Source organism: Populus euphratica, unplaced genomic scaffold (assembly GCF_000495115.2).
Source record: "Populus euphratica unplaced genomic scaffold, PopEup_1.0 scaffold212.1, whole genome shotgun sequence".
NCBI classification, from domain to species: domain Eukaryota; kingdom Viridiplantae; phylum Streptophyta; class Magnoliopsida; order Malpighiales; family Salicaceae; genus Populus; species Populus euphratica.
Genome location: NW_011499976.1, coordinates 585518 through 611568, shown reverse-complemented (window position 1 = coordinate 611568; position 26051 = coordinate 585518). Strand labels below are relative to the sequence as shown.

The 26051-nt window shown below is 31.4% G+C and overlaps 1 protein-coding gene across 1 annotated transcript; it reads left to right on the top strand.

Moving 5' to 3' along the window:
- Nucleotides 1–14193: 14193 nt before the first annotated feature.
- LOC105139573 (U-box domain-containing protein 38-like) lies at nt 14194–16556 on the top strand. Its single transcript, XM_011046053.1, has one exon. It carries the CDS (start codon nt 14619–14621, stop codon nt 16329–16331), a length of 1713 nt encoding a protein of 570 aa, XP_011044355.1. The 5' UTR covers nt 14194–14618; the 3' UTR covers nt 16332–16556.
- Nucleotides 16557–26051: the final 9495 nt, after the last annotated feature.

The window sequence follows — 26051 nt, the reverse complement described above, 5'->3', positions numbered from 1 at the left end:
ATTTGTATTTTAGGGTATTAGGTGTTAAGACACCCCTACGGGCTTAATTGCTTAGGTTAGGGAGGCTACGAAACCAAACTTATCTACATTTTTATTATCATCATTTTTTTTTCTTTTTTTCTTTTTTTTATTTTTTTTTCTTTTTGTTTTTTAATTATATACAATCCCTTTCCCTTAGTTGTTACCTTTAACAAAAGAACATAAATAATGTAATAATCCAATATGCAACCCACAATCATATGTTAAAGTGTGTGTGTGTAAATTAAGGTTTAAGAATACATGTTAAATAAGTATATGAGCAGAATTAAGTGATAACAATGCGAGAGTTTGTAAATCTGAATATTTCAGGAAGTATTATAATAGACCTTGTTAAGAATGATTACTAAGATGCGTCTCAAGAGTCACTTTAACAAAAGAGCTCCTTTACTCTGCCATCTTAGTAACAACAATTATGCACATGCTTTATGAAATGAAAAACAATTTTTTTTTTTATCAACTACTACCCTCTCCCCCCAACCAAAACGAGACATTGTCCTCAATGTTTTAAGGTAGAAAGATAGAGTATAGAAGATATCACCTGAAATAACGAACACTGACAAAACCTGAAACACACTGAAACAAAAATAAGAAATAACAAAACACAATAATAAAACCAAAAGACACAAAAATTCACAAATGAAGGCTCAAATCCAATCTAAGCTTTTTACGACTTTCCTTAGATGACCAATTTATGCGACTCATGGAAGGATCAATCACAGGAATGAAAGATTGTAGTTGGTTAATCAATTGTTCAGCAGTAGTAGCAGAGATTATGATTTGTCGTGCAGAAGATGTTAGAAATTCCTGTTCCACAGCATGATCAAGAAAAGACAACAACTTATCATAATAACCATTAACATTTAACAAACCTATAGGTTTATAGTGAATGTGTAATTGAGCCCAAGAGGAAATATGAAAGATCTCTTCCAATGTGCCTAGACCACCTGGTAAAGCAATGAAGGCATCAGCATGATTAAACATTGCATTCATTCGAGCCGACATTGTGGAGACCTGAAGTTCCTCTCCAATTGTTTTTCCAATGATGTCCCCTTGTGCCAAAGCTTCAGGGACGACCCCCAAAACTTGACTACCTCCTAAAAATGCAGCTATTGACACACCTCCCATTAACCCAAGACTGCCTCCCCCATATACTAAATGAATCTTTCTCTCAGCTAGCACCTGACCAAGATGATTTGCTGATTCTAAAAACTCCTTTTCTTTCCTAGGACTAGATCCACCGAAAACACAAATATTTCTTATTTGATGACTTGAGGAACTTGCCATTTCTACACACTTTTGTATTTGTTTAATGTATGGGTTGAGTAGAAATGAAAGGAAGGAAGAGAGGGTTTTATAGATGAGAAATGAGAAAGGCAATCATAACACCTATATGTAGGCCAGCTGGAGTCTCACACACTCTCTCTCTCTCTTTATTTATTTATTTATTTACTTTTGAAAAAAAAAGCATGTGTATGTACAGGTAGTTGTGATTGTGGCTCACATCTTCCCTTGGTTTTACGTCCAAGAACGGCTTAAACGCCCTATATGGGTCGGGGATAGGCTTCCCATCCAGTTTTCTTAAAAACTGGCAAACAGGGTCTTTTTTAGTCAGATTCCCAAGACTAAGTCGATCATGTTATTTATGAAATAGTGGCCATAAATCATGAATTGCACGATGCACATCTCCACTAGGATGCGTCTCAAGAGTCAATAGAAGATTATCTAAAGACTCCTTACTCAGGCCATCCTTAATGAATTGTATTTTATCTTCACGGTTTATAGATACCATTCCTAAAGAACGACATTGTGTATTACAAGTCCATCTAGCACATCGATGATAGACATCTAGTTGTTTTGCACGACGCTTCTTTGCAAAAGTGCTTTTACCTGTTCCAAGCATGTGTGAAATGAAGAAGTTAGAGGACTCACCTGATAATCGGATCTTTGCTTCAATCAACTAGCGAATATGTTCAGGAATTCCATGATTCATTAACAATCTCAATCTTGCACATCTAGCACGGTAAATTTTTGTAATCGCATTCTGAGGCAGAGCGGGAAAATACTTTTTCAATTTTTCAAGATTAGTGTCCATTTTCAAATGAGAATTGGAAGAGAGCTTCGAAGAATTGCATAGATATATACACAGATATCAGTAATTGTGGGAAACTGAAAGAACCGACTTAAGTCACGGAGTACCGTTATCCGCCATTTGACCGGGGTGAGAGAAACTAGCAAAAACCACTCAAAAAGAAACACAAAAAAGAAAATGTGAGAAAAACAAAATAATCAACATTTATCTACAAGATCATTCAAACCAGCTGATTCATTTTCACTAGGAAAATTATCAAAGTAAGCTTTCAAACGATGTCCATTTTCCTTAAAATCATTGTCATTCATTGAATTCTCAATATCACAGGCCCCATAAGGATTGGTCCATCTTAATCTTAGCTCTTTAGGGAATGCATAGAGTTGAGAATCATAAAACAAAACTTTTTGGCCAGTGTCAATTTTTTGACAATTTTCACAAGTTTTGCAGAATGCATGTGTGTCCTTGAACATGGTGGGCCAATAAAATCCATTTTGAAAGATTTTTGCAGCTGTCTTTTTTGACGAGAAATAACTTCCACATGCTTCAGAATGACAAAGTTTAATGACACTACTTACCTCATTGTCGGGAATGAATCTTTGAAATATTTGATCAGGACAATATTTGAATAAGTTAGGGTCATCACAATAAAAGCTCTTCACTTCGTTCAAAAACTTTTCTTTGTCTTGGGTACTCCAATCAACTAGCAAATCTCCTAAAGCAAGAAAATTAATATTTTTATCATACCAAGGCATTGAACTAAGAGAAAGTAAGGATTTGTTAGGAAAGTAATCATCGATTGGTGTGATGTCAGATGTCGAATCTGTTGTCACTGTTGACAAAAGATTCGCATCAACATTTTCGGTGCTTGTTTCATTCGTGATTTCTTCCTCAGAATAAATCATTTGCAAATCTTCAGTTTCATCCAATTCATTTTTACTTAAAGTAGATTCAAATTGATCATAAACTAATTCATCAATATGATCTACTTCTTGTAAATCATTATCATCTCCAGGTTGCTTGCAAATGTTGAAAATATTCATCTCCAATGTCATGTTTCCAAATGATAGCTTCATCAGTCCATTCCTATAATTAATCAATGCGTTAGAGGTTGCAAGAAACGGACGTCCTAAAATAACAGGAAATGAATTACATGATTCAACAGGTTCTGTGTCTAAGACAATAAAATCCATAGGATAAATGAATTTATGGACTTGTACTAACACATCTTCAATTATTCCTCTAGGCACTTTTACAGATCTATCGGCAAGTAAAAGAGATATAGAAGTTGGTTTTAACTCACCTAGATTGAGACTCTGAAAGACTGAATATGGAAGTAAATTCACACTAGCACCAAGATCAATTAAGGCTCTTTCAATTTTATGTTCTCCAATAAAGCAAGAAATTGTAGGACAACCAGGGTCTTTATATTTCAAAGCATTATTGTTTTGAAGAATAGCACTTACTTGTTCGGCTAGAAAGGCTTTCTTTTTCACATTCAGTTTCCTCTTCACAGTGCATAGATCTTTCAAAAATTTAGCATAGGAAAGAACCTGTTTAATAGCATCCAGCAAAGGTATATTGATCCTTACCTGTTTGAAAATTTCATAAATTTCAGAATTGTGATTGACTTTCCTTTGTTTGGTCATGGCTTGAGGAAATGGAAGTGCTGGTGGTGAATCAGTCGTTTCTTTGCAATTTTCAGATTCATCCCCTTCCTTACCCTCAGAGATTGACTCATCATCTTTCTCATAAGGTTCAAGAGAGGGTTTTTCAATAACCTTACCACTGCGCAGAGTAGTGACTGATTTGACTTGATCCATGTGTTGGCTTCCGGAACTACTTGCATTTGCATTGTATTGCCCTTTGGGATTTTGTTGTGTTTGAGATGGAAACTTACCTTTCTCTTGGAAACTAAGAGCGGATGTTAATTTAGCAAGAGTATCTTTAAAATCTGTCATGTTTTGAACAAGTTGAGTATTAATTGTCTCTTGCTTTTCACTGAATGCATGCAATGTTTCCTCAAGATTTCTTCTAGGAGGTGGAGCATAAGGAGGTGCATATCCATGAGAATTTTGGAAATTGTGGTGTGCTTGAAATGGTGGTTGTGAAGTTTGTGCATTGTTGTTCTCACTCTTCCAATTGAAATTTGGGTGATTTCTCTAACTAGGGTTGTATGTTTGGGAGTATGGGTTATGGTTGGCCCTTTGGAAATTGTTTAAAGCATGGGCTTGTTCATGGAGACATTCTTTAAAAGAAGGCAAGGTTAGACAATCATTGGTTGAGTGTTCATTTGTTTCACAGATTTGACACACAATGTTTTCAACAGATTTTAATTGACCACTCTTTTTCAATTCTAGTGCCTCGACTTTTCTAGCTAAAGATGCAAACTTGGCCTAAAGGTCATGATCTTCCCTAAGGTTGTACATACCTCCATTAGATGTATGAGGTTGAGTTTTACTCGGTGCCTCATAAGTACCCGCGGTGTCCCAATTTTGAGCATTTTCAGCTAACAAGTCTAAGTACTCCATTGCTTCATCAGGGTCTTTATCTTCAAAAGTTCCATTGCACATCAATTCAACCATTTGCCTATCTTTAGGTGTTAACCCTTCATAGAAATGTGAAACCAATCTCCATGTTTCAAAACCATGATGAGGGCAAGTACTAAGCAAGTCTCGATACCTATCCTAACATTGGTAAAATGTTTCTCCTGGTTTTTGAGTGAAAGTGGTGATTTGTCTCTTGAAAGAGTTTGTTCTATGAGATGGGAAAAACTTCTTTAAAAACTGTTGTTGCATTTCATCCCAAGCACGAATGGATCCTAGTCTCAAATTTTGTAGCCATGTTTTAGCTTTATCTTTTAATGAAAAAGGAAAAAGCTTTAATCTAATGGTGTTCATGCTACAATTTAAGTTATTATATGTGTTGCAGACCTCCTCAAATTCCTTTAAATGCAAGTATGGATTTTCCAATTCTAAGCCATGAAAAGAAGGTAAAAGTTGAATAATGTCTGGTTTAAAATTAAAACGAGATGCATCAGGAGGAAAAACTATGCATGATGGTGCACTTGTTCTTGTGGGATTCATGTGGTCTCTAAGTGTTCTAGCACGGTTATTCTCATTATTCTCATTATGAAGTGATTGATTATCTTCTTCGGCCATATTTTCTGAAAATGATGAGGATACCCTACAAAGTCTACCACTTGATGTACGTGACCACACTCTCATGCACGTGCAGGAATAAAATAAAAGAGAAGAAGAAAGCAAAAGAAGGAGGAAGAAAACAAAATAAAAAGAAACAAAGTTATATACAAGAAAAGTGAAAAGAGAAAATAAAATAAATACTATAATTTATACAAAAACTTACCTCCCCGGCAACGGCGCCAAAAACTTGACACGATGAAAAGATTGATGTCTTCTCCCAAGTGCAGGAGTGTCGAAGTAATAAATAACCCGGCAAGACCGGGGTCGAACCACAGGGAGGTTATTTGTACAAATTATAAATAACAATAATAAAACAACAATAACAACAACAATAATAATAATAATAATAATAATAATAATAATAAAGAAAGAGAAGAAGAAGAAGATGATGATGATGAGAACTTAGAGATGAAATATTAATGTAATGATTAAGCAATAATAATAACAAATGTCAAGGTTAGAGGTTCCACTAATGGTATATCAAACAAGTATAGTATAAACTCTTATTATTAAATTGGAAATCACACACAAAGGAGGTTCCAATCAGATTATATATTGTTAACATGATTACATTAGTCATCTTATTCAATTAATGCTAATACTTGTAAATCTCGTCAAGCATTCATGATTATAACTTATGTTAACAACAAATCAAGTTCCTTTCATAGCTCAGGTGTCGGTTATACCATACATTATGGGCTATGAAAGTGCCAAGCATTTGTTGTACCAAGTGTTATACAACATAAATCAAGATTATTCATTTAACAAGCAAAGTATTAAAGAGTGAACAAGATAACAAATATAAAACATGTTAGTATCAAACATTAAAGTCCATATTAAGTTTACATTATACTTATTCTTACACCATTAGTGTAACCTTTTCACCTTGACATAACTAACTTAGCTAGACATAATGAAAGAAAGCAAAATAGATAAACAAAATAAGAACATGAAAGTTAACTAAGTAAAGGAAAGGAAATGAAAGGCATAAACTTAATATTAATGAAAGCAAAGCATAAACATTACAAAAAATACAAAGAGAGAAAGGAAGAGCATGATCTTGATCTGGAAACCAAGATGCCTAAATACATGGCAAATGCCTCCTTTTATAGGCCAAAATTGGGAACTATTGATTTGATGACTAATTGATAAGTGGGTGGCCAACTTTTGACTTGGTGACAATCCTTATCTTCTCTTGTCTGCCCAAAACGTCATTGATAACGTCAAAACTGGAGTCAGTTGCAAACATGAAAGTTGTAGGCAATTGTCTCAGCTTTCTTGTGTAAACAATTCAGCTCATTTGGACTTCTAGAACTCCAGATATGGCCAAAATACCGAACAGTGCTCGGGCTGGAAGACAGATTCGGGCTTCTTTGTTGTTGCTACAATTTGGACTTGATAATGGCCTTTTTAGATCTTGGGCTCCATATGAAAGTTGTAGGCCTATGTCTTACCTTTCCATCCATATAAATTGGACCTAAATCTAAGATATATAGCTCTATATATGACCCAATTACCGAACAATGTTCCGATTTGAATTGCACCGACATCTCTTTTCTAAGTTTGGTCATCTCTTTATCCTTGCAATTTAAGTTCTTCAAGTCATCAATCAATCCTTTCATTTATGTGATAGACTTGCATTAAAAATAGACATTTACCACAAATTAAAGGTATCTTATATTATTAGATATATTATTATAAAACATGCTTTGGTTAAGGAGTTATTGATACTTCAAGTGCAAAATGATGATATAAAACCATGATAAAAATGCACTTTTAAGTACTAATCAAGACAACATCGAGTATAATAAATTTAGACAATCAAACTAAGTTAGTGTTTGGCATTGCAGTTGGAAAATATTTTTGAAAAATTTTAAAATTTTTTATTTATTTTTGTTTAAATTAATATATTTTTGATATTTTCAGATCATTTTGATGTACTAATATCAAAAATAATTTTTTTAAAATAAAAAAAATTATTTTTATATGTTTTGGATTGAAAAGCAACCACTACCGCATTTCCAAAAACCTTTCTTATATATGACTTGTCATAGAAATTAGGTTAATTTAATTTTGAACATATTGAAAACTAACCTAATTATAGCCTAATAATAGAAATAATATTTCATTAGGATTGCAAATCAGTTATTTTAATTTTAATGAGCTTGGTACCTCTCAAGTGAAATTAAAGGAAACCAATAAGTTTAAAGCATCTAACATGGCAGATACTTACAACTATTTTTTACTTGAATAATATATTAAAAATAATTTTTTTATTTTTAACATACTTTTAAAAACACTAAAAATATATTAATTTAATTTTTTCAAATAAAATACAGATTTAAAAAAATAAATAAATAAACTATAACATTTCCAAATACTCACAACAATTTAAAGCTGCTCTCCAAGTCCTAACCACCCTCTTCAGTTCACTAAGTCTTAGAGGGTGTTTGTAAGTGTGGTAATGATTATTTTTCAAAGTGTTTTTTACTTAGAACTATATTAAAATAATATTTTTTTATTTTTAAAAAATTATTTTTAATATCAGCATATCAAAATAATATAAAATATAAAAAAATTAATTTTAAACATATTTTTCTTAAAACATTATCCAATTTCTAGATTTGAAATGTAATACTAAGCATTAAAATATAGATAGACTAAAAGGAAAACATTATAAGATAAAGAAAAGTTTATATGACTTTCTGTTTACCCATATTTATTGATAAAGAAAAGGATATGTATATATATAAAAAGGATACATCATGCAATTTCTATAGTTTTTTAGGTAGACTATGAGAGTGTTGGATGTTACGGCTATGTTTATAGGAAAACGCTATTTATAAGCATCTGGTTAGATATTAACCATACTTTTATTGTCATGGATCCCATCTGAAACTAAGACTGGAACTCAGTTTCTTGAAAAGTAATTTGGATTTGTTTTTCGTGAAGGTGTGTTCTCCTCTCTTCTTCACCAATAGCATAGCTAATTAACTATTGCAAAAAAATTTCAAAACAACATGAGGTCTTCATTGTTCAGATCTAGAAAAATCCTGTCATTTCCCAAATTTCCATCCTTGTTCCCCGTTAATCCCTTCTCTTTTCTCTTGCCAAATGACGAGAAAACCATTTCAAAAAATTTTCAAAACAACGCTCTCATCTCCATTGCTTTTCCCCTTCCCCTTCGTCTTCTTCTTTTTCTGTTGGATTTCTCCGTCTCTACTATTTGTAAAGTGAACAGTGGAAAGTGGAGAATACATTGGAACAGGTCATGAGTTGAAACAGGTCCGGCCCAAATTCACTATTCACTGTTCACTTTGCAGAATAGTGGAGAACGTCTCCATTATTCATGAGTTGGAATAGGTCCGGCCCAAACCTAAATACATTGGACCTGTTCCAACCTATAAAAATAAAAAAATCTAAAATTTTTTATTAAATATTGTGTTTTATTTAAAAAACTAGTATTTAACATTATTTAATGGCACTACATAATTACATTAGAAATAAATCACATAATGATGTACCATTTATAGAATTTGATTGCAATCTCAATTTTATTTATGATGATATTTTATCTAATGTTATTGTATGCTCAAGAAGTCATGGAAACTATAATCCTTATCGGATGAATTCTTTTAATTATTTTATAATCTTAATTTGAAAAATATTCTTAATAAAATATATTAAATTACTTTTTATTTAACTTTAATTTTAATTATATTTTTAATCAAATATATATTTTATCAAACTAACATTTATTAAAAATAATTTTAATAAAAATAATTTTTTTCAAATAGTAGCTGTAAAAACTACAAGAGTACTGAAAAAAGCCATTATGCAACTTTTAATTCTATGATCAATGTACATCTATTATTTCTAAGCGCGTGGTTGCCACTAAGTGTTAGATGCTCTGAGAGCAGGGCCCTATTTTACAGTGTCACAACACGTTTTGTCCAGGCCTATCCCACTTTGGCGCTCATTCTCATGATTACGGCGTAAACTTAGTGATTAGTGAATAGGATAGTTATCTCAAATGATTATCTCTGAAGTTGTAATTATTTTTGCATTCAAAAAAATATTTGTAAATCTTTTTTATTCTTTAAACAATATTTTCTTTAATTAACATTCATCCCATGTAAGGAAAGAATTGATTGAATATATAAAGTCTAGGAAAAAGTCAACAAAAGAACATAATATAACAAGCGACTAAGAAGGAAGAATTTTCTTTGAAAACAATCTTAATCCAGAACTTTTTCACGATGATCTAGGCCACTTATGTGCATCACAAGTCTTTTTTCCTTATTAATTGTTACTGACTTATGAGTTAAGTATTGGATGATTTCTTCTTGCTAGCCCAACAAGCTTATCCATTTGAGTTGGTGAATAAAAAAATTTAGAGTTTTTGGATTGTTAGTAGATTTTAATTTTAAAAACTCAACTTCATTCATTTTCCTGTTAATTTCTTAAGCTCAAGTCAGGAATTTATCGATAAATATTTTTTTAATTTTTAATTAATTAATTTATTGAGAAATAGAATAGAGAATTAAGTAAGATGAAAAAATTTAACAGATAAAATATTTTTTGAAATAGAAAACTAGATTGAAGAGTTGGCAACATTAATAAATGGTTTATGTACGTTTTTTTTTTAATTATTATTATTCGAAGCCATATGACTTCCATGTGGTCAAGACCTTTCCATGTGTCATCTTGCTTTCTGAAGATTTTTGTATCGACAGCATGGGACGATTTGTTGCTGCTTGACAGATCGAAAAGGCAAATTCTTTAAGGCTGGCATACTCATAAGAGTTTGAATGCTTTGGTTCCTTTCAAATCCCTTTATATATATATATATATATATATATATATATATGTCACAAAAATAATTCAAAAATATGGAAGGACAATGTCTTGCCACGACAGTAATTTCTATGAAATAATAATTACGAATTAACAATATTAATTGCGTCTCGACATATTATTATATGCTGTGATTCTCATTTTCAAGAACTTAGGCCTTAATACAGTATCTTAAACAACTATTTACATATATATTGCAAAAGGACATCTTCAGCCTTATCAAATGTTTATCTATGAAGTATAAAACGTGAGGGCTGAATCTCCAAGTTTATACTTTTGTTTTTAACTGGTAATGCAGCAGCGGGGTGATTGAGGCGAAAATATTTGTATTTGCTTGACAGGGCAAGAAGAGTTTTTATTTTTATTTTTTATTTTTTATTTTTTACGAATAGCTAGAAGAAGTTAATTAAGCTATTATCAAATGATCCTTGTAGAAGCAAGAAAAGAAAGTTAAAGATTTCTTATCCATTTGTTTTTTTTTTTTTAATTAGTTTCCATATCTCTTGCTATTTTGACAAGTTTATCTATTCAATTGTCCAACGAGAGAACAGCCTTTCTTTTTTCTTTTCTTTTCTTTTCTTTTTAGAAAACAAGAGAACAACTTGGCTACTCCCATGCTAACTTGTATATATTCTTTTTCTTTTACTAGTCTTACTCTTACTTTCACTGGAATCCGTTTACCCTTCTATGGTGAATGCACAAGCAGAATATTATTATTATCCGCAAAATGTCATTTTTTTTCTATCTATTTAGAAACTCTCAAGTGATTAAATTGGAATCGATTTAGAAAAAAATCAATTATCCCTTTGATTAGGGGCTTTTTTTTTTAAGATATAAGTGTCATTGTTAAAGCAAAATGAAAAAATTGAAACCTGGCGTGATCATCTTTTTTTCTTCTTCCATAGTCCATTAGGTGCTCCTCGGGCAAAAATTGGCCTATCATACAATATCTTTGTTCTATTAGGATAAAATATTCCTGATTTATAGTTTTATTAAGATAAAATATTTTTGATCAATTATGATAAAATATCTTTCATTTATGGTCTCATCATAGTAAAATATCCCTAATTTATAGTTTCATTAAAATAAAATATTGTTGATATGTTAGGAGGTGTATGTGCTTAGCACTTCATTAAGTCTAAGACTATGAGTCTGGTAACTTGCCATACTTACAAGTGTTTGGGCTTAACACTTTGTAGAGTCTAGGGACGATGGTTCATAACCCTCTCATGGTTAGCCTTGAAAAGTGTAGTTTCAAACAACTAAACAAAATGCAATAAATGTTAATTCATTAATAGCCTCTTAAATCTTTAATTATCACACATGAAGATTTTAAAAAGCTTTTGCCCATAACAGGTGAAACCCTTTTTATTGTTTTTATAAGATCTTTATGTATCCCTCTTTGTACCGTGAGGATCCTCAGGTCTAGGTGGTTTCTTTCTATGGGTAAGAGGTTTGCTTTGTGGAATGGAATGATGGCTAGCACTAGTGTAGTGCTTGAGTAGCCTTCTTGATATATGTGATGACAAGAAAAAAAAATTCATCTGATGGTAGAGATGTAGGGGATTTTTTTTTATATAATCCTAGTTGTTCTTATTTTTACCATTCCTTTACTTTTACTTCATTTGATCTGTAAAAAAAAAAAACTACTCTCATAGAAGATACCTCAAGTCACGTCTTATTTGAACCGAGAAAAAACTATATGAATCATCTTAAAAAGAATTAAAAGGGTTTTTCTTTCTTTACCAGAATTAATGGAGCCAAGAAAAACTAGGTTTAGTTCAAAAAAGATAAGAGCTCCAATTCTTGACAAGGAGTTCAAGTTTCAACTAAAACCTGAAAAGAGCAATAGGGGACATAGGTCCCTTGAATTAGGCCTTAAGGTTCGGGGATGCCATATTAGTGAAAAGGAGAAAGATCCTCTGATAGGGGCCCATCTTCTTCTCTCATTAGAGGTGCTCTAAAGATGGGGTCTCTTGATCACGTACTTAAAAAGCATTTTTTGGTATGGGCGATGGACAATCTAACCTTGATGGATTTGTGAGGAACTATCTTTTTGATAACAAAGAGAGATGCCACGTGCAGATGTCCACCCATTAGTTTGGATGTATTTGTGGTGGGCCATTAAAAAGCCTCATAGTAGGAAGAGGTGTTGAGTGGTTTTAAATTAGTTTACAGAAAGCCTCATGGGCATTATTCCCAAGGGAATAGAAAACTCTTTGTCTAGGTAGAGTCCATCCCATTTTTGAAAGAGTAGGTGATTGCACTAGGACAAACATGTCAATCACTTCCAAGGTAAATTATGTTGTGGCACGAGAGAAATATTTGTTACTTTCAAAGTAAATGTGCTATCATACTAGAAAGAGTAAATTCATTTTATATTTGGAAGGTTTGATGGAGAGAGCATATACATCCCCGTTGTTTATTCAACATCTATCCTATTCTTTAAGAAAGGTGTGGTCGTACTAGAGTAAACATGACAATCCCTTCCAAGGTAAATTGCATCGTAATATTAGGGAGACATTCATTACTTTCAAAGTAAATATACCATCACATAAGATAGAGTAAATTCATTCCATTTTTGAAAGATTTTGAGACCTAGAAAGTGTGAAGCATTTTTTTTATTCTGAACAATATAATTCATATACATAAAACTTACATTACTAGTCATTAATTATAATACATTTCTATCCTGCTTTAAGGCCCTAAAGAAAAGAGGGAATTGTGTTTCTCTAATGAAGGTTTTATGGGTAGTCATCAAAAGACCTTATCCTATATGAACATAATTTCTTTAGTTATTGTAGAAATATGACTGGAAAAGATAACATAACCTCATTACTTAGGGATCATCTACTCTGTCAAGTCTGTAAGCTTAGCAGGAGACCTTAGCTACTAATAACTCCTAAAGTTGCACAAACTGAATCAACACTCTATTCGTAGCTATTAAAGGCTTTCCAAAACGTTAAAGTTCCAACTCTGATAGTAATTAAAGATGATAAAGGCAATGAAATCAGTGGTTTGCAATAACTCCGGAAGTTACTTGATTTGAACCAACATCCTATGAATGCTTGTTAAAAATCTTTCAAAACTTTAAGGCTCTAAACCCAATGATAATTAGGAATGATAATGGTCTAGCTCTTAAAGTAACCAATGATAAAGTCTTGTTTTATCTAGTAAGCTTGAAGGTCATGCCCATGCTCGAAATAAAATCATTAATCTCCTAATTTTCACAATCTAACTCACCCTTCCATGGTGAAAGCACAATTTGATCATCATCATCGTTACCTGTAAAAAGTCCATTTTTAAAATCTATTTGAGGACTCTTTGATGAGGAAAATAAATTATCCTTTTTGATAGCCCTCCAAGTGCTTCCTTTCCTTGTAAGACAAAGGTTGACTTGTCTACAAAATATCTCTATCCTATTAGGATAAAATATATCTGTTCTATGATTCTATCAAGATAAAAAAAAATTTCTTTGATCTATCAAGGAGCATCTGGGCTTAGTGCTTGTCTAAGCCCTAAGATAATAAGCTGGGAATGATTGGTCTAGCAACTTGTCAAGTCCATAAGTGTCGGGGCTCAATGTTTGTTTGACAGAGTCTAAGGATGATAGGTTTAACAACTAGCCAGATTCATAGATGTCTAGAATTAATGCTTAACTGAGCTTGAAAATAATGGATCTCATAACTTGTCAATTATACAAGCATTTAAGCTCGGCATTTGATTAAGCTCAAAGATGAGGAGTTATAACCCTCGGTTAAATTCAAACAACCAAATAAAAAAACAATAAATATTCATCTATTTTATACACGCGCACGTAGCATTATACCTAACCTTATTATTGAGACAAAACATTATCCATACGAAATAAAATAACAACCCTCACGATCATAATAACAAATTCTATACACATTTGTTTTAATATTTTTTGCTAAAAATAATTGCAGTCTACAATAAAATTGAGTTCAAATTATGAAAAAGGTAGTATTTGAATACACGACTTTTCCGCAAATAAAAGCAGATCATGCCTCTAGAATAGTGGCCAATTGTTGCCGTCTACATTTTTCTTGAATGCTCCAAGATTCCATTTTTTTCATAAAGTATATACTTTGCAAGTGCAATAGCTTTCCCCTGAAAAATAATTCCAAGATATATTAGAAAAGGAAAGAAGGAAAGAAAGCAAGGAAGGTAGGAAGAAAGACGACCCAGCAAACAACAGCGAGAGCGTTAACAGCAAACTCATTTGCAAAAGCAACTTAAAACATCTTTGACAGCTAACAGGACCAGTTCATTCATTAAAAAAAATTAAAAAAAAAAAAATTGCCAGTGGCTAATGGCTGATCTTCCAAAGCTCTCCTCACAGCAGCAGCCTCCAAGTCTTCTTGCCTCGCCAGCACAGTCAGTAGCCACAAACAGGAATTGTTAGTCTGTTCATGCCCACAACCGCCGCATCCTTTCTCAATCCCCAACACCAAGAGAGCAAAACCCCTTTCATTTTCCCACCACCACCACAAGCCATGGGTGGAAATGGCAAACGGAGATGGAAAATCTCCTTCTATTCTCGCTCAAATCCTACTCAAACCCAACAACCTCCTCCTAAAGAATTCCTCTGTCCCATTTATGGATCCTTAATGTCCGACCCTGTTGTTGTCTCCTCTGGCCAAACCTTCGAGCGGCTATCTGTGCAAGTTTGCCGCGATTTAGGCTTTACCCCCACCCTCGAAGACAACATCCTCCCTGATTTCACCACAGTAATCCCCAATTTAGCCATCAAATCAACGATTCTCCACTGGTGTGATAATTCAGGCATCCAGCACCCTCGGGCACCCGATTACTCCTCTCTCGAGGAAATTGTCCGCCAAAAAATGAAATTCTCGTCATCAAAGTCGATGCAATTAAATATGAACCGTCTAGATATTAGAGTTTCCGAGAGGGAGCTCCTTGAGGGAGTAGCTGAAAAGCCTCCTGTTCTTTTCTCTCACGCCAACACTGAGTTGACTAACCGAGTCAACCATTTCTACTCCAGCTCCTCCGAAGAACCCGTGATTGTCAAAACAGCCGCCACTCCAGCAGCTAGTCCGCTCACTCGTTTGCCTCTGGCGACTCGGCCAGCGTGCTATTCTTCCACATCCTCGTCGGCCAATTCGATCACAGAATCCGAAGACCCTTCTTCGAATTCTTCGTGCTTGCGTGAAGAAGATGAGATAGTGGAAAAGCTTAAAAGTGTTGATTTACGTGATCAAGAAGAAGGTGTGATTTGGCTGCGAAAGATCACGAGAACGAAAGTAGAACTCAGAGTTTCACTTTGTACGCCTCGATTACTCCCTGCACTTCGTGCTTTAATTGCTTCACGACATTTTGTTGTCAAGACAAATGCTATTGCTTCTCTTGTTAATCTGTCATTAGAGAAAGCAAACAAGGTGAAAATCGTGCGGTCGGGTTTTATTCCTATATTGATTGATGTGTTAAAAGGAGGGTTTAGTGAAGCGCAAGAGCACGCTGCTGGTGCTTTCTTTAGTTTAGCTCTAGAGGATGAGAATAGAATGGCGATTGGTGTTCTAGGTGCATTGCAGCCGTTGATGCAGGCGTTGAAGGCGGAGAGTGAGAGAGCACGCCATGATTCGGCAATGGCGTTGTACCATTTGAGTTTAATGCAGAGTAACCGGGTTAAATTGGTCAAACTCGGTGCTGTTTCGATGTTGTTGAGTATGGTGAATTCTGGTGATTCGGCAAGCAGGTTGCTGCCTGTGCTGTGTAATTTGGCTGCTTGTAATGAAGGGAGATCGGCCATGCTTGATTCGAATGCGGTGGCAATACTGGTAGGGATCTTAAGGGAGGGTGGTGGAGGGCATTCGGAGGTAATCCAGGAGAGTTGTGTAGCTGCATTGTTTGCGTTGAGTCATGGGAGTATGAGGTTTAAGGGATTGGCTAAGGAGGCAAGAGCAGAGGAGGTGTTGAGGGAGATTGAAGAGCGAGGGAGCAATAGAGCCAGAGAGAAAGCGAAGAGGATCTTGATGATGGTGATGAGAGGGAGTGAGGAGGAGGTTGAATGGGAGGAGGCGGTTGACTGGGAGGAGGTTTTGGGATTTGGTGGAATCAGAGGTGGTGGGAGAAGCTTGCACGGTCCAAACTCTACCAATTTTTGATAATTGTAAAGTCTGTAATTATTTACTGTCTCTTGTTCTTTAATGTTTCATGCATCTGTGTCTCTCTCTTTTGTTGCTGAGATCAGTTGACTGTAAGCAAGGTTGTAAGATTTTTGGAATGTGGTGGCTGCGCACACAAATGGCTGGAAACAAAGCTTGGATTTAGTTTTATTGGATATTTTACATGAATAATTGCAGCTGACCTTTGCCAAGAGTTTCACATTATATGATCCTTTATTGACTTGTTCTTGATTACTGGCTTTCGTTTTCATGTTGACTTGTGCGTTCCGAGCACCAATGGACGATGGTAGGAATCGATAGGTATGCCGGCAACTTTCTCTGGGCACTACTAGACAATTGTGTTATAATGTATTTTTAATAAAAAAATATTTTTAAAAAAATCCTTATATTACACATAGTTAAATCAAATTGTTCCCATTGTTATATTTAGAGGAATTGTATTAAAATAATATTTTTTTAATTTTTAAAAAATTATTTTTAAAATAATTTAAAAATACCAAAAACAGTATTAATTTTTCTAAAAAAAATTAAATTTTTAAAAAATTTTTAAAATACAAAAACAAACAAACCATTAAACAATTTAATCCAATAGTCTTGAATTTGCTGAACTAGAAATATTAGGTACACAAAACATAATTTTGGTTAAAATGTCTTGCCCTAATTTAAAAAGAAAATCATTGTAAGAAATTTTACTGAAAAAATAAATAAAATAATTCTCAAAAATTCTAGAGTAATGAGAAAATCTTACTAAGATAATATATTTTTATCTGTGGAAAGGGTATAAACGGTAAGATGCATGGAATGGCATTCGGACTAGACTTGTTTTGTCATGGAAATGAAAATTCGGTAAGTAAATAGCCGCCTCCTGGTTTTCACAGAAGTAGCTGTGTAGATTTTCTACGGACAAGGTAATGGGAATTGATATCAGGATGTGCTGATCCTGTCAGGAAAAACATAGGATATTTATCTGTCTATTCGAAAAGATCCCACTTCGCCTCTCAACTCCATGCGACCATGTAATATACCTTGGTGGATGTTTTTCAATATTTTTTAATCTTATATAGTATAAAAAATAAATAAATAAAACAAAAGCTTCTTTTTTTTATTCCAATGATTGAGACCTTAATTTCGTGAATTTCCTCATTAAAAAATCGATCAACTTAGAAACCACCTTCGGATTTTATTTTGAAATTGCACATTTGATTGATTTTAAGTAAAATGTCACAACTTACTTCAAATTTCATAAAATTACCTTGTGCATAACTTTTCGTACAAAGTCTTTATGTGGGATTTTCATAACTCATTTTCTATCCCCAATTTTTTAATTTTATTAGATTAAAAATATAAAAAAAAAATTATATCTCCTTCAAAATTCTTTATTTTTTAAATAGCTATTTTATAAAATTTTAAAGATTTTTAGTTTTTTAGTATATTTTATTTAGTTTTGGAAAACAATGAGCCAATAAAAAAATAAAAAAAATATGAGCTTAAAAAAATAAAATAAAAACAAAAATAAAGAAAAAACTTAAGTGTTTTCTTTAGAAGACAAGCATTTTAACAAAGAAGTCAGGGCATATCGTCTCTATAAGACTCTCTCTCAACCAAACAAGATCCTCTTGCTCATCTAGTTACATGAATTGTTTCATTTTTTTTTCTGGGAGCAACTTCCTTGTAAGTATATAGAAGGAGATCTCCTATTGTTCTTTGTGTCACCTATGGTGGCCATTAATCCATCTTTTATGTTTAGTTTTTTCAGGATTTCAATTCATACATCGAAAAAGTGTTCAATTAAATTAGAGCTTGCTAGTTTCAACAATATATCCGTCCTCTCATTCTCTTTTCTTGAAATAATATCAATTAAAAATTATTTACCTTTATCTTTTCCAAAAAGATGGACTTAAACTTTCTGTATCTAACAGCCCTAGAATTTTAAATAATTTATCTAAAATTTCATAATTATTTTTTTTATAAAAAATTTAGTAGGGTTTTCCTTGATTTAGTATATTCCAAGTTATCAACAATTTCAACACTAGTCTAAAACAAACCACTTTCAACAATTTAGTATTTTTATTTTATTCCAACATTTTCACAATCAACAATATTTTATATTTTCTAACATATTAATTCAAAGAATAATCATCTTATCAAATTAAAAGAAAAAAATTATCTTAACAATTATACACATAATCACAAATTATACATTTGATATTCCTCCTTCAATCATATTTAATCTTTTATATAATATTATTAAACAAATGATATTAATCAAGTGCTTATATTTCACCATTATTCTTGGAAAATAACTGCATAACAAAATACAAGTTAAATAAACTAGTTTATTTAGATTCATATATACATAACAAAATGATCTTTAAAATACATAGAAAGCATTTATTTTTTTGCTTAAAATGACCAAAAGATCTACTAATAATAAGAGTATTATCCATAGCTACTAGGATATTTGACATTGAGATGAATCCGCACAATGATTTACAAGTTAATCATGATCAATTAGAGTAAATTAAAAATTTTATTTATATATTAATTACTCACAAAGAAATTTTTAAATTTATAACACATTCCTAGAATACTAGTCACAAATCAATAATCCAATCTAAAATTATTTATGAAGTCCAATCTAAAATTATTTATTTCATAGGGTACCAATTCCAAACTAGAATAATTAGACACTAGTTCCAAATCATGATAATGGTTTACTAGTCGCTCATTCACAAGACACTAGTTTAAAACTAGGATAACTGGTTTATTAGTTGATAATTAGAAAACAAATTAACATGGAAAATTTATCATCGTGCCACATAAAATTTCATTTATTATAAAAATGACTTAAATATCTAAAATTTAAAAAGTTCAAGGTGTTAAACACCTACCTGATGTTTATGTTCTACTAGCTCAACCTGTCTGCTGAGTAGTTCTTATAGCCTTCTTCACTTCTACATGTTCATTTCATCACTAGCTAAATTATTATGTCAATAATATCATCACATCAACAATTTAATTCTATATCAACAATGTCAACTCATCATCATTTTAATTTTTTCATCAACAACATTTCCACATAACCAATTTAATTATCAAATCAACAATATTAACTCATCATTAATTTAATTAATTCATCAACAACATTACTACATATATAACTTATTTAATTATAGATCAATAATATTAACTCATCAGTAATTTAATTACTTCATCAATAACATTACCACATAACCCATTTAATTATCAATCAACAATATCAACTCATCATTAATTTAATTACTTTATCAACAATATTACCACGTAACTCATTTAATTATAAATCAAAAATATCAACTCATCATTAATTTAATTACATCATCAACAACATTATTACATAACCCATTTAATTATCAATCAACAATAACAACTCATTACTAATTTAATTACTTCATCAACAATATTACCACATAACTTTTTTAATTATAAATCAATAATATTAACTCATCACTAATTTAATTACTTCATCAACAACATTACTACACAATTCATTTAATTATTAATTAACAATATCAACTTATTTTACACCTAATATTATGGATTGTTAAAGCACAATTCAAATTAAGAAAACACATTTCTATTATATGCATATTTTTAACCCCTTGGCCCGGCCATTGGTGTTTAATATATGTATGTCTTCTTCATTGATTTTTACTAATCTAAAGCCCTTATAATTCACATTCTAATAAAGCTAATATCAATTATTGCTTCACCTAGAGGGATTAGTTGATTAGTCATTGACACAAGCTTGTCTTAAACATTGTTCTTAAAAGAATATTTAGCTATAAAGTCTGTTAAGGCTTGCCCTTTAATCATGGTCTTATAAGAGTCCATATTCTCCTAACTTAATTGCCCAACTCACTAGTTATTTAGAAATATTTAGATTGTGGAAAATTGAATTAACTTAAATGTAATGTTTCATTGTATAATAAAATTGAAATTATGTAAAAAATTTGTTGATGCTTTATAATGTATTATATTTACATTTATTGGATAATGTTTTATGTTTTTTGAAGAAGTGTTTATTGTTTCAATAATTCCACAAGTGTTTTCTTTTTTTTGTTATGGTTGTGCATTTAATATGAGCAAGTGTTGGCTTGAAGATGTTTGGTGTTGTTGTTGTTATTGTTGTTGTTTTTGCATATTTAGGTTGACTAAGGAATTATAATATTTAAACAAAGAAAAATAGTGAAAGCATCAATAGAATTATTGAAAATTTAATTGAATTTTAATTGTTATTATTGAATTTATCATGGAAATGATAATTCAAAATAAAGAATTAAATTTAATTATTTTATCTCAATTTTATTCTATTATTGCTTTTTATTTTTTTATTTTTATTAATTTTAATTATCATTTATATATTTCTATAAATGTTAGTTGAAAATATATAGTTGTTAAATTTTCTATAGATAACGATTGTATATAAGATTTTTAATAAAGTCAATTAGTTTGTGGTTATTGTAAATATTTGCATGTTTGAATAATGTGGGTAGCCTTCAATACAGGGGAGGTAATGTTGAATTTTTTTAAATAATTAAATTTAATTATATAATTATTTGTATAAATTTATGTAGGTGCGTTGAATGAAATCAACAGTACATCATTAGCAGACGGTTGCAGCTAGTTGTTCTAGCAGAGAGGATGACTAATCTTTAAGTACTGATCACAAATAAGCACTCGCTCCAACTTATGATGATGCCTCTTTTAACGCGATTTCACAACACAAAGACGATGTGCTTGGGATCAATTCACTCGAAGAACTAGGCATAATAAAAGGATGACATTTCAATGTCAATTTATTTAGGTTTTAGTTTTTTATATATATATATACTTATAACATAATTTATGAACAAATAATTAATATTTTATTAATTTTATTTAATTTTAGGTTCATAAACATTGAGTTTGCCTAGACAATAACATCAGCATTTAAATCATCGATGGAGATTTTATTATTTCAATGGAGTCAGGTTTCCAAACACCCTGAGTGAAAATCTAATATCGATGCATGGTTTCAACGATTTCAGATAGGTGTTAACTTCTAATTTCTAGCTTATTTTTAATAAATTATTTATATAATTTTATATCTTATACTATTTTTTATTTTAAATGAATTATTTATACATAGCACAAATTTGAGTGAGATAGCATGAACAATAATGTTGTGAGGAGGGTATAGGAGAATCATACAGCAAATAGGTACTGACACGACCAAAAGATTGATGTTTTCTTCCAAGTACAGGAGTGTCGAAGTAATAAATAACCTGGTAAGACCGGGATCAAACCATAAGGAGGTTAATTGTATAAATTATAGATAACAATAATACAATAACAACAACAACAACAACAACAATAATAATAGAAGTAGTAGTAGTAGTAGTAGTAAGAATAATAATAGTAATAGTAATAGTAATAGTAATAATAGTAGTACTAGTAGTAGTAGTAGTAGTAATAATAACAATAATAATAATAATAAAGAAGAAGTTGATGAGAACTTTGATATGGAAGATTAAAGCAAGGATTAAATAATGATAACAACAAATGTTAAGGTTAGAGGATCCACTAATGGTATGTCAAACAAGTATAGTATAAACTCTTATCATTCAATTGAAAACCACACACAAAGAAGGTTTCAATCAGATTATAAATTGTTAACATGATTATATTAGTTATCTTATTCGATTAATGCTAATACTTGTAAATGTTGTTAGACATTCATGATTATAACTTATGTTAACAACAAATCAAGTTCCTTTTACATCTTAGGCGTCAATTATACCATACAATACGAGCTATGAAATTGTCAAGCATTTGTTGTACCAAGTGTTATACAAATAAATCTAAATTTGTCATTTAACAAGCAAAGTATTAAAGAGTGAACAAGATAACAAATACAAAACATGTTAGTATTAAACATTAAAGTCCATGTTGAGTTTACACTATATTTATTCTTACACCATTAGTGTAACATTTTCACCTATACATAATAAACTTAGCTAAACATAATAAAAGAGAGAAACATAAATAAACAAGATAAGAACATAAATAAGATAAAAGTTAACTAAGTAAAGAAAAGGAAATGAAAGGCATAAACTTGATATTAATAAAAGCAAAATTTAAGCATTACAAAAATACAAAGAGAGAAAGCAAGAGTATGATCTTGATCTTGAAATCAAGATGCTTAAATGCATGGCAAATGCCTCCTTTTATAGGCCAAAATTAGAAACTATTGATTTGATGACTAAATGATGAGTGGATGGTTAACTCTTGACTTGGTGACAATCCTTATCTTCCATTGTTTGCCCAAAATATCCTTGATAATGTTAGAATTGGAATCACTAAAAAATATAAAATTTCAAGGAAATTGTCTCAACTTTCTAGGAAAAAACAATTAAGGTCATTTGAACTTCTAGAACTCTATATATGGGCCAAACACTGAACCGTATTCGGGTTGCAGGACAGATTCAGACTTCTTTGTTGCTGCTACAATTTAAACTTAAAAATAGTTTTATTAAAACTAGACCTCCACATGAAAGTTGTAAGCCTATGTCTTACCTTTCCATCCATATAAAGTAGAATCAAATCCAAGACTAAAGCTTCAAATATGACCCAATTACCGAACACTATTCCAGTTTGGATTGCACTAGCATCTCTTTTTTATGTTTGGCCATCTCTTTGTCCTTTCAATTTTAGTTCTTAAACTCATCGATCAATTCTTTTATTTATATGATAGGTCTGTATTTAAAATGAATAATTATCATAAATTAAAGGTATCTTATATTATTAAATATGTTATTATAAAACATAATTTAGTTAAAGAGTTATTAATGCTTCAAGTACAAAATAATGATATAAATTCTTGATAGAAATGCACTTTTAAGTACTAATTAGGTACCATAAAAAATAATATAATTTTTTGTTTTATAATTTTATGCTATAAATTCTAATTTGTTACTATGGAAGTAGGTTACATGATTTTTGGTATGACACATAAAAAAAGCAAAAAGATATGGCAGAGATAACGATCTAGAAGGTTGGAATGAAGTGGCGGTTTGGCAGGAATTCAAACCGCCATTCAACTTGGAGGATATATGGACATAATATATTAAGCATGTGATGTTTGAGCGGTTCGCACAACGCTCACAGTCCAGTGCCAATAATCAGAACAGATAAATTCATGGTTCAATGACCACACATTGACAGCTCCATTTCGTTCAATGCACATGCGAAGTGAATGGTAAGATTAATTTAAATAAAATATATCGTTACTTAATTTGTTATTACTTATAAATATATTTAACTTGTAACCTCTTTTTCCCTTATAGGCTATATCTCTTGGACATGAGTTAAGCCCAATTAAGTTGTTTGTAGAGATGCACGTACAGAGTCAAGACTGCCAAAAAGGGGTGCAACAGTTCGTGGACAACTGTGCTCAACACTTCATTGTATGTTTGTTCAATAATATTTTTTTTATAAGCTATTATTTTCTTGAATTGAATATGATGATTTAAAAAAAAATCAAATGACCTATAATAGTCAATTGAGGGATAGATATGGGGATGATCCTTCGATCCATCCGGATTTAAATCCAATTTTTTGGATGGATATAGGATAGTTTAGTGGATCTGATAAAAATTAGGTCTATGAGCTCTCCAACATTACGGCCGAAAACTTACGGGTGACCCATAGTGTCTCAACCATTGGAAGTTCTCCATCAGTATCTAGCACCTAGTCTGAAGAGTTCATGGTCTTGAAACAACAATATGAATGACTCTTGATGGATTATGAACAGCTTTGTCAAATGATCATAGACATTATATCAAGGATAGCTGATGATACATATGCAACCTTTTTTTTGTCGTACAGTCTCGGGAACAACAAACCTCCTCCTCCTCCAGTTCCACCATTATTCTAGTTTAATTTTGTTTTTGAAATATATTAAATTTGTAATAAATATTTGGATGAATATTATTTAATATTATTTTTATATTTTTAATGTTTAATACAATTTTATTTGGTTAATTAGTTTTTTTACTATTAATCAATATAATATTTGAAAAAAATATTTATTCTAAATAATCTTTTTAAATATTTTAAATAAATATTGATAACCTTACAGGCAGATTAGGTCTGTCAGTATTAGATAGAGTTGAAAAAAATTTATTGCCTATGCCACAATCACTCATGGATACGTTCCACCGATGAGTTACCGTTGACATTACCGACTGATAAAGTCTATTGGTATTTTTTTGAGAATTCTGAAATATTTACTGCTCATACTATAATTACTAATAGACTGGCCATCAGCGATTTACTGTTGGAAATAAGATGAAATAAGTTTGTCGGTAAAGTTGTAGGGGGGAAATTTTTTTTGGCACGCTTCCATCATCTGTAAGACAGTCAATGTTTTTTTTTCCTAACAGAAATAGCAACAGAAATGGGAATTATCGATGATCAATATTTTGACAGACATATTCCTTCAGTGATGCTGTCAATAAAAATATTACCGATGAATTGTGTGTCTTACACCAACAAAATTCATCCGTCAATAAAATTGTTTAATGGTATATTGGACCCTGACCTTAGAGGGGTCTAGAAATAGGTTTGGGCCTAGGCTCGCGACCCGAGTTCAATTTTAGAGGCACAACCTATTGAGTGTTGAGCCTAAACATCAAGCCCATTTCTTAGCACCCTTGGATCTTGACAAGTAGTCTAAGCCCAGTCTTGAGTATTGTTTAACCTAGGCTTTTTATCTTAGATTCAAATTGTACAGGGGTTGTGTGCATCTCATCCCTGTGTAGTTAATTACTATTTTACTTATTTCATACAATGTCATAGACTTACTCAGCGAGTTTGTAGTCCATTTACATCCATAGGTGCATAAAAGTCTTTCAAAATCTATCACATTTTCATCTCATTAATATATATGTAAGAGATATTTGTCTCTCATTAATGTTGATATTAGGGATATTCATCCCTCATTAATGCATATGTAATAAATATATGTTCCTCATTAGTATTATAAGGGTGAAATGGCTTTTCAACCCCTCATTCAAGTAAAAAGACAAGATTCAAGAGATATAAATACTCTATGAACTACCCACGTATGGGATTCACAATTTCTCAATTCTCAATATATACACAAAACAATATTATTTTTTTCCATGAGATATAAATACTCCTTAAACCACTCAAGTGTGGGGTTCACAATCTCTCAATTCTCCTTTCACCAAGCATTTAATATATACCAAAATAAAAATGAACAACCCTGTTCATGGGATTCAATGTTTCTTTACATATTTACTGCATTCTCTATAGTTAAGTATTTAAAAGTTCTAAAATCCACCAAAAAAAAAAATGACTAGACTTTTTATATCAAATTACCACCTTAATTATGAAGAATGGATCAAATTGTAAAAATATTTTATTAAATCTATTATTTAACCATTAAAAAATCATATTTCTAAGTATGTTGGATTTTTAAAAACATCATCAATATATAAATAAATTAAAAAAATAAATCTGATAATTAATATATAATATATAAAGGGTTGAAAAGGTAAACCAATTCTTTTTGTCCGCTCTACTTGATGCTCGGGGTTTAAGTTATGTCTTCGGTTATGGTTCATCATTAAATAGAAAATGTGAATGTTTTGC